This window comes from Protopterus annectens, chromosome 5.part0 (assembly GCF_019279795.1).
Source record: "Protopterus annectens isolate FY-2018-M chromosome 5.part0, PAN1.0, whole genome shotgun sequence".
In the NCBI taxonomy this organism is placed as follows: domain Eukaryota; kingdom Metazoa; phylum Chordata; order Ceratodontiformes; family Protopteridae; genus Protopterus; species Protopterus annectens.
In genome coordinates this window covers 1,625,057,175-1,625,074,820 of record NC_056735.1, presented here as the reverse complement: position 1 = coordinate 1,625,074,820, position 17,646 = coordinate 1,625,057,175, and the positions used below count along the sequence as shown (strand labels likewise).

Here is a 17,646-nt window from a genome sequence, read left to right as displayed (position 1 = left end):
TGATTAGTTTTGTTATGTCTGACCTTGCTGTCACAAATGCCAGAGCGTCTGTTTTGCTCCTAATATGCTTCATGGAGCATGGGGGTGGTAGTTGAAAATGGACTTTTTTTGCATTCTGTGATTTGTTTGTTTAATACTGTCAGGCTCAGTTTCTTTTGGACTTGATGCTTTTGGAACTGGATTGTATGCCTTTGAATGTGACTGATCCTTGAAGTCCTTTTCCAGTCTTTCCAATATGGTCCTGTGTTAGTGGTGATAGCAGTGGAATTTGTTTTACTCCCGTGTAATGACATTGTTTTGCTTTTCTTTTTCCTGTTTTTAGGACCTGAATTGCCTCATTGAGCGATACCTTAAGCCACTTCAGAATGAAAAATTCCTCACTCAAGATGAGGTATTTTAGTCTTCTAATAATTTTGATATTTGAATCACTTGTTTGTAAAAATGCAACAAGCTTTTCTTACACAACTGTGAAAGGACATAACTAAAACAAAATAATTAGTATGTGTTTTTAATACATTCTTTTTGACACATTGCAAATTGCACTTCATTTCCAGATTGCAGAGCTGCTGTAACGATCTTTGACAGACTGTTTATTTTCTTTCAAGCTTGGGCAAGTGACAACAGCAGCCCTTTGCTGCACTGATGATTACATTCGATCAAAAAAAAAAAGAGAATTGCCAGTGCAGTTTGTCATTTGTGTCCATATTAAGTAAAAAGGTGGGGGTGGAGGGCTTTGCAGCTTCCCCAGAACAGTACTTAGGCCCTCATTTATGGAGTGATAATGCAACAGCATAAGTGGCAGTGACACAGTTTTAGGAGGCTTATCTAGACGAGACTTTAGCGTCCATTTGGAAATTCTTCATAGAAGAAATCTTGACTGGCTTTCCATACTTGGTTGGCGGCATCAACTGGGTTTGCAGAAGCTCTGCTAGATAACTGCACTGTTTGCTTGCAGCATTCAGCATTGATATGTCACAACATCTTGGGACATGCACAGATGTCAATGGTTCTGGATGTCAATGGTTCTGTAATATGCCATGTGACAAGCAAAAGAGAAGTGAAAATGGTTAAAATAAATGAATGTGTTTGAGAGAGTGTTATTATCTTATATCAAACAATGGACCAGTGTCAGTGCAGGTTCTGATATACCTGAGGAAGTAAACATTAAAAACAGATTGAATTGTGTGTCCTGACAACTAGTTTTTGGTGCATAATTATACGTATGGTGGTATTGGGGAGGGGTAGTGGAACTCAGAATGGAGATGAGTGAATATAAACTCCTAAATAGTTTGTTTTTTTTCATTCAGTTTTTTAATTTATTAGTCAGATGAGTGAGCTGATCAAAAAGCACATTCTTCCTGTCATGTCTTGGAAGACAGGAAGTTAAAATACAGTGTCAAGTGCATAGCAATTAAAAGTGCACAGAAACATCATGCATCCTCTGTACTAATATTTGCAGTGTAGTAGGTAATTCACATGATTCATTTAGATGATCACTTTCACCTAATACAATCACAATATATCCTCAACAAGGTCAAGTGTGATTGTGCCCATGTCAGTTAAGCCTTTAGAAAATATGTTCAGAAACAGCTGGACTAGAAGTGTCATTTATCAGCTTTTAGATGAGTTGTTTGGCTTCTAAGGTTGGCTAAATCTTCATTTGCATACTTCTGGATGTATGGCTTGTCTGTAAGAGTGCTCTTCTCTGATTAACAAATACAAAGAAACAAAAATAAATATGCTTGTCTGCTGTTTTAGTAGCCAGATTCTGTATAATAAGAGCTGATCAGAGGAGATATCATTTAGCCGGTCATCAGGAAGCTTGTACTCTCACTGGCTTATGAAAGCACTTTTTTTTTTTTTTTATGTATGTGTCCTAACCCCCACCTAAGGGCAGGTTGATAGCCTGCCTCCATCACTTTAGGCACTCACAATGCCCTCCTTCTGTGGGTGCATGCACTCGCTAATGAAGGCTAAATCTGAGCAGTGACTTGGTGAGCTGTAAGCCTGTACCCGAGACACCTGTTATGCCAGCCTTCCTCATAGGGATTGTGGTTGTGTGTCCCCCCCCTTCCTCCCGGTGATCGGTCTGCCAGTCCTCTGTCAGTTAGTGACCAGAGTCGCTAATCAAACTTGGGTCATCTGGGCTGTACTAAGGGCTTTATTTCTCTGTGCTGCTGCTGGTGCTGAAGTTTGGATTTGCTTCTTAAAGATTGGGCAATAATAGACGTCTCTACTTGTATTCAGTAATAAGTGTTCCTTTTCCAGGTGCCATCCTAGTAGATTACCTAAACACCCTACCAACTTTGAAGCTAGGATGAATTTATCTTTCAGCCTTTGGGTACAGTTTGTCATCATGGGACTGTAAAGGTAGGAGAGAGGATAAACCTCAACACACTTGTCACAGCATTTTTTTATGGACAGACCTTTAGGGCAGCAACCTTCCAGTATGAAGCACATGTTTAACTCTAGTAGGCATTGAAACAGCATGGATATTGCTTAAAATACATTGTCTTACTAAAAACCCAAGAGCAGCTATTGACTTCAGAATGTGGCATGTGGCTGAGGAAAACTGAAGATAAAGTATGTGGTTCCATGGCCTAGAAGGAAAGAGACCTGAACACGGGCCTTATGACCCAGGCTTTGTCAAGGCTCTGACTTTGAGGATTCAGTTGTGGAAGGATGTGATTGTGAAACACTTGCCAGCTATTGCACTGGGGGAGGGGAGATTGTTACTGTTGCTGTAGTTCAATAACCCTGTCTGTGGGAAGGCTCATGCCTTTCAACTGTACCTAATTTTTCCCTATCCTTATAAAGTTTTGATTTTCTGGGACATTACAGAGGAGTATTCAGTAATGTGTGATATTAGTTTCATTCTTCTTCTTGATCAGAAAATAGACATTGATGTATAAATAGATATTGATGTATAAACTGTTCTATTAACGTTTTACAAGAATTAGAGTAATATTTAAACATTGACCCTGATTGTGGACCGTTGTCCCCCCCACACACACACACGCACATTATTTTGGCTTAACTTCTTTGCAGAAGAATTCTGAATAAAAATGTATGGGAAAGCTAGTTTCTGCAGCTAAAGACTGCAAGTGCATGCTCCCCATCGAGTGATTATGCACAGTAGCTGGACACAGCAGGTATGAGAAAGCACACACACACACACACACACACACACACACACACACACACACACTGTCCAGTACAGAGGACATTGTACCTTGCTTTTCAGCTAGCTGGGGGAGATGTTGATAGCATAACCAAAACCTCCTAACCTCTGCTGAAAAATGTCCATGATTCATGGCTCTTGCTTCCCTTTTCTAGTGTCCTGCAGTAACGGGGTGTTGGTAGGAATGAATGAGCCAATAGAGAGTTGGGACTTGGTCACTGTTTGTGTGTGTGGGAGGAATGGGTTCAAAATGAATGATAAAAATGTGAAGAAGAAGTTATTTGCAAAGAGCATGACTGTTGGGATAAGAGTTTTTTCACTTTAGCTTTTGGGTTCCCACCTTCTCTAACCTTGGGCCTCTGGCATCTTTGTCAGTATGCCATTTATTTCACCCGTGAATTCTTCATAGGTTCATAGGTTCATACTAGGCTATCTGCCCTAGGGCATTTATAAGCCTAGCCAGAGTTGTGTGGCTTTCACCACCCCTTAGGTTGAAGAATAGTATACCCATTAGTTTGCCATGCCTCTGTCCAGCAGTGATACAGAGATGATCCTAAACCTCGATCTCCCATCCACTGGTCAAGATTCCTCTTGAACAGAGCCAGCGAGGTGCTCTGTCTCACATGGACCGGGATTCTGTTCCACAGCATAGGGAGTCTCTGGGTGATGAATCTGTCCCTCCAGCACGTCTTATTTATATCCGTGTTGAGGTTTAAGTCTCTTGCTCTTGTGGCTCTGGTGGATTTGGATTTTTTGAGGTGGAGCATGTCCATTAATTCCTGGTTGGACATAGCCTTGTATGTCAGGCACAGGTCACCTCTGAGCAACTGAATAGAGCTGGAGTTTCTTCAGTTGGGCAGCATATGGCATATTTTTTATCCTTTTGGTGAGGAACTTTTGGGGTCATTCCAATTGCTGCAGGTGTCGGGTAAGATACATTCCAAATGGGGCATTGTACTCAATCATTGGTCTGATAAGTGAAGAGTACAGGGGAACAATGACCTCCCTTGATCTGGATGTGAATCCCTTCATAATCAGGTGGGCAATGTAGAAGGTCCTCCTAACCACTTTGGCAATGTGAGTGTCAAAAGAAAGGTTACTGTCAACTTGGGTCCCCAAGGTCCCTGATAACCTCTTCTGTGCTTAATGGATTGCCACCTATGTGGTAATTTGGGGTTACCTTGTTTTTACCAAAGGGTATGACTATACATTTTTTGGCGTTTAGCTTGAGGCCATGGCTCTGGCACCAGTTATCCGTTTCTATGAGACCTCTCTGAAGAATATCTGTGTCTGATGGATTTTCAACTATGAATTTGCAGTCATCTGCAAACTTTGTCAGCCACAATCCTCCTATGTTTGCCTGCACTTCTGAAAAGTAGATGCTGAACAAGAGGGGGCCCAGGACTGAGCCCTGTGGGACACAGTCTAACATGGCACCAGCAACTCTAACCCTGTGGGTTCTGTCCTTGAGCCAGTTTGCAACCCATCTTGTGACATATGGGTTTACATTTAAGCTGGTGAGCTTTTCTATGATGTCAAGGTAGGCTGTGTGAACTGCCTACCCTCATTAATGGCCTTGGTGACTGTTTCAAAAGTTCAAGAGGCATGATCTGCCCTTGACAAAGCGAATTGGGTAGGATCCAATGTCTGTAGGACCCTATGTCTTTATTTATGAGTTCCATTATGATCCTCTCCATAGCTTTGCAGACCAGGCTTGTTCAGGGTCCGTAGAAGCACCGCCTTTGTAGAGTGGGACCACAATCCTGTGGTAAGGCTAATATTAAACAGCAGCCTTATGGGTGGGTTTAGTTCCTCATTGAGTTCATGTAGCACACAGCCGGGGACACCATCCGGTCCCATTGATGCTGTGTTTTAGAGAGCAGCTCTCACCTGGGCATTTGAGATGATTGGGAGGCTACACTCTGCTGGGATAGATATTTCTCCTTTTGGGGAGAAATTTTCACTGAACCTGTCTGCCAGTATGTTTGCAATGTCTGTGGGTTCAGTGATTTTTGTATCATTTTGGACTAATTCTGAGCATATCTGGGAGTTTCCACCCAGATTTCTAACATAGCTAAAGAAGGCCTTATGATTGTCTTTTGAGTCCTTGGCGATTTTTCTCTCAAAGTTGGCCTTGGATGATTTTATGAGTGATCGTAGTTTTTTACTAGTATTGATCAGAGATGTCTTCCCTTTCAGGGATTTTGCTCTATCTTGTAGTAGCTTTCTCCTCTTGTTGTAAAGTTTGTTTATGGCTGGGGTCCACCAGATCGGGCGCTTGCCTTTGGTGGAAAGGGTCTTGATTTTATTTGGGATTGCTTGATCCATGCAATCCTGGAGGTAGGTGCTCGTAGAAAGCATTTGTAAGGGATTCAGCAGCGTGGGTTGTGGTTTCCAATGGCTCAGGGGCCTTGAAGGATACCACACCAGTCTTAAGAAGTGTGAAATTGGCTTTTGAGAAGTTCTTCACTGTGGTCTTTTTTGTTGGGGGTGGGGGCGGGATGTGGATCTCTAGTGAGATTAGTTTATGGTCTGATCTCACCAATGAGGGATATACTTCCGGTGTGGAGCATTTTGTCCCCATGTTTGTGATGATCAGGTCTAGTATATTTTCACCTCTTGTGGGAATGGTGACAAGTTGTTTCATAGCATTTGAGTTTATGAACTCCAGGAACCTTTGGGCTAGGGTATTGGGGCTTGAGTAATGTTCCCAGTCTACGTTTGGGTAGTTGAAGTCACCCAATATGATGGTGTTTGGAGAGACATTTATACTCTCCAGTGTCTTCAGGAAGGCTGTGTGGGGTTCCTGAGTTTGAGAGGGTGGCCTGTAACATGCTACAAACTGTAGAGCAGCTTTGCCTATGGTTAATTGCACCTGAATGGTCTCTGATGCTTCGTGAGTTGCCACCAGCCTGGAGGTGTGGGTATCCTTGATGAATATGGATACACCCCCTCCTTTTGTGGTACGGTCCGGGTTTTGGGGCACAAAAGCAATGCTGTGGGTATCAGGGAGAAGTTATCATACTATGTCAAAGTTGAGTTTATATGTTCTCCGTCTTTGAGTTGCTTTTGCATGCTTTCTCTCGCATGGTCATATATTTGTGCATGAGCATGTGTTAACAAAAATATCGTTTTATGTCACAACATTTGTTATCTACAAATCAAGGGTACAACTATGGGAGCGTCATTTGTTCCTATATATGCAGATATATTTATGGCTTGTATAGAAGAGCCGATTATATATGATTGTTCCCATAACCTGTACCTTGATCAAATAGATAGGTTCATAGGTTGGTACTAGGCTATCTGCCCGAAGGCATTTATATGCCTAGCCAGAATGTGTTGGCTTTTGCCGCCCCCTTAGATTAGTTCCTTGTGCCTCTGTCCAGCAGAGCCACTGAAGTGGTCCCCGAGGTAAACTTTCTGTTTCCCATCCGCTCGTCAAGTTTCTTTTGAAGAGTGTTAGTGAGGAGCTCTGCCTAATTTAGATTGGGATCTTGATGTTCATAGTGTTTCACTGCTGCAGTCATTACACTTGGGTTATCCTGCCGTCAGGCGGTTCTGCAGTCAGCCAGAGTTCCAAAGTTTTGGTCCGGCGTTCGTTGCTGTTGCATCCTCCCTGACGTCAGTGCGTCAGGGGTATATAAGAAGCAGCCAACGCCATTTTCTTCAGTCTTTCGTGCCATGCAGTGCTCGAAGCAAAAGCAGTTCGCAAGTGCCGGTCGGCCGACTCCTGAGATATCAAATTCGATTTTCAGAACCGAAGTCTTCATTAAAACTAAGTACCCCGTTGGGGAAACTTTTTCTTGCCTCAGACCGATGTCAGTAAAAGTTAATAATTGTATTTCTTGTGGGAAGCAAATACCTCATAAGGATTTTCATTCTTACTGTATTCCATGCCTAGGCCCAGATCACGACGTCACTAGTTGTCGGTTTTGTGCTAGATTTAACAAATGCACTATTAAACGTTGGTTTGATTTTGCTCACCATTATTTTGGCCAAAGGTTTAATTATATACCATGCCGTTGGAACAAACGACGACCGGAATTCACAAAAAACGCAAAGACAAGGATAAGGACAGGCATCTGAGGCCCAAAACTGACAACGAAGTCTCTTCTAGACCAGTCACGGGTTTGCCGGTTCTCAGTGAGGTGCTTTCGCAGTCCCTGACACCCGCTACCTCAGAGCCACAGGCCGCTACCGATTCCCATGTGGAGGTGCCAAGGCCTCTGGATACTCCAGGTATTGGACCTACAGAGACTAAACCCTTCAGATGGGTCCAGAGCCGCTGAGCAGGCATCTGCTTCTGAGGGTGTTTTCAGACCTTCACATCTTACCATTGCAACTACAGCCAAGTCTAAAACTACATTAAAGACAAAGAAGCAAGTACAGCATTCACCTGGACAGGCCTCCATGCCTAAAAAGCAGATGCTCAAAATGGCCGAAGACATAATTACTATGATTCCTCTGACCAGGTTTCTATATATTCTGATTCCTCTTCAGACCAGGGATACTCTTCACCCCCCTATGAGGACTCAGATGCTGAAGAATCAATTCCTTCAGCCTCTCCTTCTGAGGATTATTCTTTTGGGGAAACTTTACATACCATGAGGGAGCATTTCCATTGGGAGGGCCAGTATTACTCAGAATCCAAGAAAAGGCTCAGAGACTTTCTTTTTTATTGCCTCAGCACAGGCCCCTTGCTATTCCGCCAGTGTTGGATATTGTGGATGATGTGTTCTCTGAATCCAGTTTAAATCCAGATTCTTTACCCCCTGCTCCAGTCAAGCCAGACAGGTACTACAAAGTCCCTGACTCTCACAAATTTCTTTATAAAAACCCTGTTGCTGACCCAGAAACTATTTCCGAGGGTCCCAAAGGGGTAAAGGCTTCCACAGCTAAAAATCCAGTTCCCTCGGACAGGGATTCTAGAGCATTAGACAGATGGGGGAAGAAAGTTTACACCTCTGCAACTTTAGCAGTAAGGGCTTTAAACTGCCAGTTTCACATGCTTAAATATCAACAATATTTACTGTCTCAGTTAAAACAGAAAATGAGTACAAGTGTAGAACAACCTGATTTTAAGGAAATGCAAGATTTATTGCATGCAGTTGAACAGGTGGGAAAGCATACTTTGCAATGTGGTTTTGACTCATTAGAGGCTTATTGTAGAGCAGCAGTTACAGGATCTGTGATTCGAAGGCATGTTTGGTTAAAAGAACAAAGTTTACCAGATCGTGTTAAGACAAAATTATTGGATGCTCCTTTACAGCAGGATATTTTATTTGGTGTTAAGGCAGAAGAGGTATTAAAGAAAATGGAGGATAAGGCAAAATCTATGCAAACAGTGAAGGATTTTTTATAGGTACAGCCACCTCGATTTAGCAGGAATTGGCCTACAAAAAATTGGTCCTTTCCAGTGTCAGACAGGCCACAAAGAGGCAGATACAGACGCCCAAGAGGCAGATCTCAGCCACAAGGCTTTTACAGACCACGACAGTGGGGTGCTTCAACCCCAGAAGGAGGAGAAGACAAGTCACAACCTTACAGGAAACAATCCCAATGACTTCCCCCTACCAATGCCAAGCTCTTCCCTTTTGGCAGCTCCCTTAGGGGGGAAACTAGCATTTTTTTCTCAAAACTGGCAAGCAATCAACCAGGACAAATGGGTTCTGAATATTGTGTCTCAAGGTTACAGGTTCCACTTTCACACTTTACCAAGGCTAAAAGGAATGCCAGACCTGCCACTAAATCAATGGGCAGAGGCACAAAAGCAAATTACAACCCTCATGGACATGAGAGCTATTCAAAAAGTGCCACAGCAGGAACAAGGACAAGGATTTTACTCGAGATTCTTCCTGGTCCCCAGAAAGGACAAAGCCTGGAGACCCATACTAGACCTTTCTACTCTAAATACTTACCTGGATATTCTGAAATTCAAAATGTTGACACTACAGCAGCTCCTTCCCATGTTGGGCAAGAAAGCTTGGCTTGTTACTTTGGACCTCAAAGAGGCATACCTGCATGTCCCTATCAGACAAAATTGCAGAAGATACCTCAGATTCATAGCTGGTTCAATGCACCACCAATTCTCTGCATTGCCCTTTGGCTTATCTGCTGCACCCAGGGTCTTCACAAAGTGCCTGGCACCAGTAATTGCATTTTGCAGACAAAAAGGAATTCAAATATATCCATACCTGAACGACTGCCTGATTCAAGCAGAGAGCAAGGACATTCTTCTAAAGCATCTGGCTTTTGTAAAAAGGTTGCTAATTTGCCTAGGGTACACAGTAAATGAAAAGAAGTCAAAACTAGTGCCCTTACAAGAGATAATATTTCTGGGTGCCAACTTACATACAACGGCCCAGATGGCTCATCTCACGCCAGACAAACAAGGACAACTGACTCAGTATTTTTGGCAACAAAGTCCCAACTCCCTGCAAGAAAAATTCTGTAGGCCTTGGGATTCATGGCATCCTGCATACTACTAATTCCATATGCCAGACTGCATATGAGGAAATTACAATGGTACCTAAAAAGTGTTTGGACTCAACACTCTCACAGCTTGGAAACAGTAATACCACTAATTCCGTGCCTACAACAGGAGTTTCGATGGTGGGCACAGGCATGTCACCTCAACAAGGGTCAGCCTTTCACTCTTCCCACAACCAGGCAGACTTTAACAACAGATTCTTCGGATTACGCCTGGGGAGCACACATGGCAGGAAAATGTATTCAGGGCAAATGCACCACAGACCAAATGCATCTTTACATCAATCAAAAAGAGATGTTGGCTGTACAAAATGCCCTAACAGCTTTCAAGGACCTTCTGCATCCAGGACAATTATTATTAAAGACAGACAACACCACAGTAATGTGGTACATAAACAAACAAGGGGGCACTCATTCTTACCCCCTATGCAGACAAGCCATGACCTTGTGGAACACGGCTCTAACTTATCAAGTTCTTCTGCAAGCACAATTCCTGCCAGGAAAGAAAAATACTCTGGCAGACGACTTAAGCAGAAACATCATGGATCCTCACAAGTGGAAATTAAATCCACTAGTCTTCAGCATGATGATGCAAAAATGGGGGTGCCCGGAAATAGATCTTTTTGCCTCCCCACTGAATTGCCAGCTACAAAAATTCTGCACAAGGACTTATCACACACGAGCATGGAAAGTGGATGCTCTTTCGTTCAGCTGGAAAAGCCTAAATGTTTATGCCTTCCCACCTCTACCTCTCCTTTCAAAGGTACTCCTAAAAGCCAGACAAGAAAAAACACAGATGATTCTGATTGCTCCAGACTGGCCACGCCAGCATTGGTACCCAATCTTAAAGAACTTAGCTCAAGGCCCACCTTGGATTTTGCCTCAAATTCCACACCTCCTGACTCAACAAAACAATCAAATCCTGCACAGTCAGCTCAAAACCTTAAACCTGGCTGCATGGTAGATTCATTAGCCAAACGGACAACACCTCTCTCTAAAGCTGTTATGGGTGTCATTTTGGAGGCCAGGAGGCCTAGCACCAGGAAATCTTATTCAGAAAAGTGGAAGGGATTCTGTGCCTGGAACCAGGCTCAAAGCCTTGACCCTCTTGTCCCTAACATTCCTCAGATACTACAATACTTAACTGAGATGCTGGACAAAGGACTATCCTTCTAATCCACGCCTCTGCCATCTCGGCTCATTACAACACAGATCCTCCAATTTTCTCTCATCCATTGCTAAAGCAGTACCTCAGCAGGGCTAAAAACATAAGACCACCCCGGAGAGCACCAGCACCTACTTGGGACCTCAATTTTGTCTTGGAAAAGCTCACTTTACCTACTTTTGAGCCAGCCAATTCAGCAGAATTAAAATATGTATCATGGAAAACTGCCCTGCTCTTGGCAATAACCTCAGCACGAAGAGTCTCAGAACTACAGGCACTAATGGTAGCGGAGCCTTTCATCATTTTTCACCAAGACAGGGTTTCTTTAAGAGCAAACCCTTCTTTTATGCCTAAGGTGGTATCCAGTGTGGCTATTAACCAAACTATTCACTTGCCAACTTTTTATCCAAAACCCAAGAATAAAGGGGAGAGACGTTTACACTCCTGTAGAAAATCGTGTCGGCTGCTTCTTATATACCCCTGACACACTGACGTCAGGGAGGATGCGACAGCAACCAACGCCGTACCAAGACTTTGGAACTCTGGCCGACTGTGGGACCGCCTGACGGCAGGATAACCCAAGTGTAATGACTACAGCAGTGAAGACACTCGAACATCTACATTTATGGTGGGTACAAAACTGTACTTTCCAAAGCATGGGAAGTCTCTGGGACAGGAATCTATCCCTCCAGCATGTCCTATTTATTGTTGTGGTCAGGTTTAGATCCCTAGAGCGTGTGGCTCGAAAGGATAAGGTTTTCTTTAGGTGGAGCATGTCCATCAATTCTGGGTTGGACATGGCCTTGTATGTCAGGCAGAGATCACCTCTGAATAGGCGGTATGCAACCGAGTACAACTGGAGTTTCTTCATTTGAGCTGCATAGGGCATCTGTTTGAGGCCAGTGATCCTCTTGGTGAGGTACTTCTGTGGTCTTTCCAGCTGTTGCAGATGTCTTGTAAGGTACATTCCAAATGGGGCATTGTACTCTATGATAGGTCTGATGAGTGATGAGTAGAGGGGCACAGTGACCTCTTTTGATCTGGATGCGAACTCTTTTGTGATTAGGTGGGCCACGTAGAAGGATTTTCTAACCACTTTGGCAATGTGATTATCAAAGGTGAGATTACTATCTACTTGGGTCCCCAGATCCCTTATTACGTCTTCTGTATTTAGAGGACTACCACCTATGTGGTAGTTTGTGGGTATTTTGTTTTTTCCAAAGGGGATGACTATGCACTTTTTGGTATTTAGCTTGAGGCCATGATTTTGACACCAGGTATCCGTCTCGGTGAGACCCTTTTGGAGGATGTCTGTGTCAGCTGGAGAGTCAGTTATAGCCCCTAGTTTGCAGTCATCTGCGAACTTGGTCAGCCATAGTCCTACTGTGCTTGCCTGTACCTCTGAGAAGTATATGCCGAACAGGAGGGGTCCTAGGACTGAGCCCTGGAGAACGCCACTTGTAACCGGTTTAGAGTTGGACCTAGCTCCCGCAACTCACACCATGTGGGTTCTGTCCATGAGCCAGTTGGCAACCCGTCTTGTGACGTAAGGGTTTATGTTCAGGCTGGTGAGCTTGTCTATAATACCAGAATGGGGAATGGTGTCATAGGCCTTAGCGAGGTCTAGGTAGGCTGTGTGTACCACCTTTCCCTCGTCTACAGCCTTGGTAACTGTCTCAAAGTCCACCAGGTTTAGGAGGCATGATCTGCCCTTAACAAAGCCAAACTGGGTAGGGTCCAGTGTTTGGAGGTTCCCAATGTCTCGGTTAATGAGTTCCATGATGATGTGCTACATAGCCTTGCAGACCAAGCTAGTCAGGCTTATAGGGCAGTAGTTCCCTGGGTCCATTGTGGCTCCACCTTTGTGGAGCGGAATAACCATTGCTGTGTGCCACTCTATGGGTATGTAGCCTGTGGAGAGGCCGAGTTTGAACAGTGTGTTTAGGTGAGGTGTTAGTTCATCTTTGAGCTTGTGTAGGACGCAGCCTGGGACACCGTCCGGTCCCATTGATGCTGTGTTTTTGGCTTTGGAGAGGGCTGTTTTAACCCGAGTGTCTGTGATTTCAGGGACTCTACGTTCTTCTGGTATGGTTATGGGCCCTTTTGGGGGTGAGAGGGGGGTGAAGTTTGCGGTGAACCTGTCTGCCAGGATGTTGGCAATATCGGTCGGTTCAGTGTATTTTGTGCCATTCTGCACTAACTCAGAGCAAATCTGAGCATTGCCACTTAGATTCTTGACATAGCTTAAGAATGCCTTGTGGTTATCTTTGGAGTCCTTGGCAATTTTTCTTTCAAAGCTCGCCTTGGATGATTTTATGTGGGATCGTAGTTTCTTGCTGATACTGATCAGGGATGTCTTCCCTTCTTGGGATTTTACTCTTTTCTGTAATAGTTTCCTCCTTCTATTATATAGCTTGTTTATGGCAGGAGTACACCAGACTTTTTTCCTTTTGTTGGAGGAGTGAGTCTTGGTTTTGCTTGGGATTGCACGATCCATGCATTCTTGTAGCTGCCCGTAGGATGCATTAGTAAAGGATTTTGCAGCTTGGATAGTGTCATCCTTCAGCATGGGGGCTTTGAAACTTTCCACCTTGGTCTTAAGTAATGTGAAGTTTGCTTTTGAAAAGTTTTTCATGGTGGTTTTCTTGTCTGGAGGTGGGGCGGAGTATGGATATCCAAAGTGATTTGTTTTTGATCAGATCTAACCAGCGAGGTGTTGACTTCTGGTGTGGAACATCTGTCGCCCATGTTGGTGATGACCAGTTCCAATATGTTGTCACCTCTGGTGGGAGGGTTGACCAGTTGAACCAGGGTGTTTGAGTTTATAAATTCTAGGAAAAGTTGGGCAAGGGAGTTAGTACTTGAGTAGTTCTCTCAGTTAATGTTTGGGTAATTATCACCCAATATTAGGGTGTTTGGTAGGACCTTTATGTTTCCCAGTGTTTCCAGAAATGCAGAAAGGGGGTCCTGGGACATGGTGGGTGATCTGTAGCAAGCTACAATTTGAATTGCAGTTTTGCCCATTGTTAGTTGCACGTGGATGATCTCTGAAGCATCGTGCTGTGCCACTAACCTGGAGGTGTGGGTATCCTTGATGAATATGGATATGCCCCCACCTTTTGTATTTTGGTTTGGGTTCTGTGGCCGAAATGTATGGCATGAGATGTAGCCTGGTAGTGCTGGGGTGCACTGTGGAGCCTTAAACCTGGTTTCTGTTACTGCACATATATCGATTTTCTCCATACTGAGGAGTGCCTCAAGTGCGTACATTTTGAGGTTTAGACTTCTGGCATTGAGTAGCATTACCCTCAGTTTTTTTGTTACTTGTGCTATTTACGGCGGTGTGTTTGTCTTTTGAGCCTTGCCTAAAAAAGGCACTATGGGGATGGTAACAGCCTTGGCCAGTATTCAAAAGCCTAAGGGTGACAGATGCAAGCCATCTCTAGCGAAGCAGCATGGTTTGTCGAGCATGTCATCCCAGGTGGACAGACACTGGATCCCCTTTGAATGACACCAGAAACTTAGCCAATTGTTGAAATCTAGAATTTTTTCTTTATACCGTGGTATCATTCTAGATATCTGGAAAAAAAACAACAGTTTCACTAGTAAAAATACAAGTATAGTATTTGACCTTTCCTTCTTCGCGAACTGTAGTTCTGACTGGGTTATACATTTGGCCACCTGTCACTCCACTTTTTATGTGGGCCAGATGTCTAAAGCACTTAAATATAGAATTTCTGAAAATATCAGTGAAATTAAAAACAAGAAACATACAAATGCTGTATATAAGCACACTGAAGTTCATCAAACTGCTTCTTTCCACTTTATAATTATTGGTAAAATTTGGGTATTTAACACAGTAAGTCTGGATGACATGAGTTGTTGAATGCAAAAGAGAGAAAATGGGTCATTAAATTGGGAGGGCTTTTTGCCCCAGGATTAAATGAACACCTTTAACTGGTTCATTGGCTAGTGACACAGTATATAAATGTGTTTTTTTCCTTGTATCAGTACACTGATGAAGGCTTAATGAATTTGAAGCCAAAACTGGTTTGTATTTTTGTATACTGATGTTTTGACTCGGGAATAATAATATATAATTTTTATGGCATCCACTATCTGCTGGTCATTTTTTGGTTTGCATGCTTGTAGAAGGTCATTCCCCAGCATTACTGTTACTACTACTCTATGTGAATTGCTGACATTCCAGTCTGCATCAGGGGTGGTAGAACTTTAATTACACAACCTTCTCATGCAGAAAGGAGATCTGTTTGCCAGCTGGTCAGTCTTTATTGCACTGGCCAAATGTCTGGCACTCAAGAATGTTGACTGAATCTCTGGATCACTAGTGGTAAGGCATATGTCGTACCCCTATGCCATTTGACAAACCTCTGTCATTGGTAAGATTGCTGATAAAAAAAGAGGTGGAGGAGGAAAGGGGTAAAAGAACATGTCTGTAGGCAGCACCAACCTTATAAGTAGGTCTGGAATATGTACTCACTGCTTTCAGTTAGGCCCAAAAAAGTCATTAGTAACTGAATGAGAAAGCCAGTGAAAGATGCGAGTACCCTTAGTATCCTTGGGTGCAAATATTATCCTCAAAAGAACAGATGCTCATGATTATACACATTTCAGTCTATAAAATGTCACTTCATGTCCAGAAGACTTAATTTGGTAAGATGGTCCAGTAACAGTCCAGCAGCAATTTTTTTCAAATCTTTCCTGAAAGGGAGGAGTCAAGAATTGGTATAACACCAGAGTTAATGGCTGTATCATCTTTATGTAAGCATTTTGAAATCCTGCCCCCCCCTCCCAAGGCTAATGGGTTAGTACCATGATTCAAACAGATTGAATATGTGGGCAAGTGGCTTAGCAGTAAAGTCCAAACATTTTTTTTCAGCAGCCTTGGTTGTCAGAGTTTGTCCCCTGGGATATTAGGCTATTGAAATACCCCGAGTAGTTTTCACACCCAGGTAGAAGTAATCATAGAAGAATGTGATGAGGTGTCCAGTTTAGCTCTAATATAGAAAGCATGGGATGTTCAAAACAAATACCTTCAGAAAGTTTAATTCAGGTCTTTATGTGCTTTCTTTCTGCCCACTTCTTCTTTCGGCTTCTCCTGTTAGGGGTCGCCACAGCAGATCATCTGTTTCCATTTCTTCCTGTCCTCTGCATCTTGCTCTGTCACATGAACCACCTGCATATCCTCTCCCACCACATCCATAAACCTTATTTTAGGCCTTCCTCTTTTCCTGTTACCTGGCAGCTTCTTCCGTAGCATCTTTTTCCCAATGTACTCTGAATCCACTCCTCAGCTCGTCCAAACCAACGTAATCTTGCCTCTATGGCTTTGTCTCTAAACCTTACAACCTGGGCTGACACTCTAATGTACTTATTCCTAATCCTGTTCACCCTCGTCTCACCCAGTGCAAATCTTAACATCTTTAACTCTGCCACGTCCAGCTCTGACTCATGCCTTTTTGTCAATGCCACGATCTCCAACCCATATAACATAGCTGGTCTCACTACCCTCTTGTAGACCTTCCCTTTCACTCTTACTGGTACTCGTCTGTCACAATTCACTCCTGACACTCTTCTCCACCCACTCCATCCTGCCTCTACTCTCTTCTTCACCTCTCTTCCACACTCAGCATTACGCTGAACTGTTGATAAGTATTTAAACTCATCCACCTTCGCCACCTCTACTCCCTGCATCCTCACCATTCTTCTATCCTCCCTTTCATTCACACACATATATTCTGTCTTAGTCCTGCTGACCTTCATTCCTCTTCTCTCTAGAGCACATCTCCACCTCTCCAGGGTCTCCTCCACCTGTTTCCTACTCTCACTACAGATCACAGTGTCATCTGCAGACATCATAGTCCACGGGGACTCCTGTCTGATCTCGTCTGTCAACCTGTCCATCACCATTGCAAATAAGAAAGGGCTCAGAGCTGATCCTTGATGTAATCCCACCTCCACCTTAAATGCATCCATCACTCCCACCGCAGACCTCAACACTGTCATACTACCCTCGTACATATCCTGTACCACTCTTATATACTTCTCTGACACTTCTGACTTCCTCATACAATACCACAACTCCTCTCTAGGCACCCTGTCATATGCTTTTTCTAAGCCCACAAAGACACAATGCATCTCCTTCTGACATTCTCTGTACTTCTCCATCAACATACTCAGAGCAAACATCGCATCTGTAGTGCTCTTTCCTATGAAACCAGACTGCTGACCAATAATCATCACCTCCCTTCTTAACCTAGCTTCCACTATGTTTTCCCATAACGTCATGCTGTGACTGATCAATGTAATTCCTCTGTAGTTAATACAGCTCTGTACATCACCCTTATTCTTAAAAATTGGTACCAAACACTTTTACTCCACTACTCAATTTAAATTTTCTTCAGGAAACTAAGGGATGGTCTAATTTATTTTTCCTTTAACTAATGTTTACTTCCATTTATCGCTTGTCTATCCAGCCCTGTAGAAATTTCATAGGTAAATATATCTTACTAATTCAGTTAGAATATTGTCTCACACTTATTGCTGCAGTTTCAAAAAGAAATATATCCACCATTCAGTCCATTTCAGATAACATTTGCAGATTCATCACTTTTCACCAAGAAATGAACACCACTGAAAAACCTAAGTGTTAACCTGTGAAACAATGTACTGACCTTCTACTTGTCTCAATTAAACTTAACAGGAATGACACCTTTCCTTCATTAGCTTCCAGACTATTCAGAGGTGCACCAATATACTGTGTTAGACATTTTAACCACTGATGTAC

General features: G+C 43.2%; 1 protein-coding gene across 7 annotated transcripts in view; it reads left to right on the top strand.

The window, feature by feature from the left end:
• The window catches only part of TIAM1 (TIAM Rac1 associated GEF 1), a 2,502,716-nt gene that overhangs the window by 1,960,418 nt on the left and 524,652 nt on the right, over positions 1 to 17,646 (top strand). For all 7 annotated transcript variants that reach the window (XM_044071404.1, XM_044071407.1, XM_044071408.1 and 4 more), the window contains one exon: positions 323 to 391. In XM_044071404.1, coding sequence (XP_043927339.1) covers positions 323 to 391 — 69 coding nt within the window. The remainder of the gene's footprint in view (positions 1 to 322; positions 392 to 17,646) is intronic.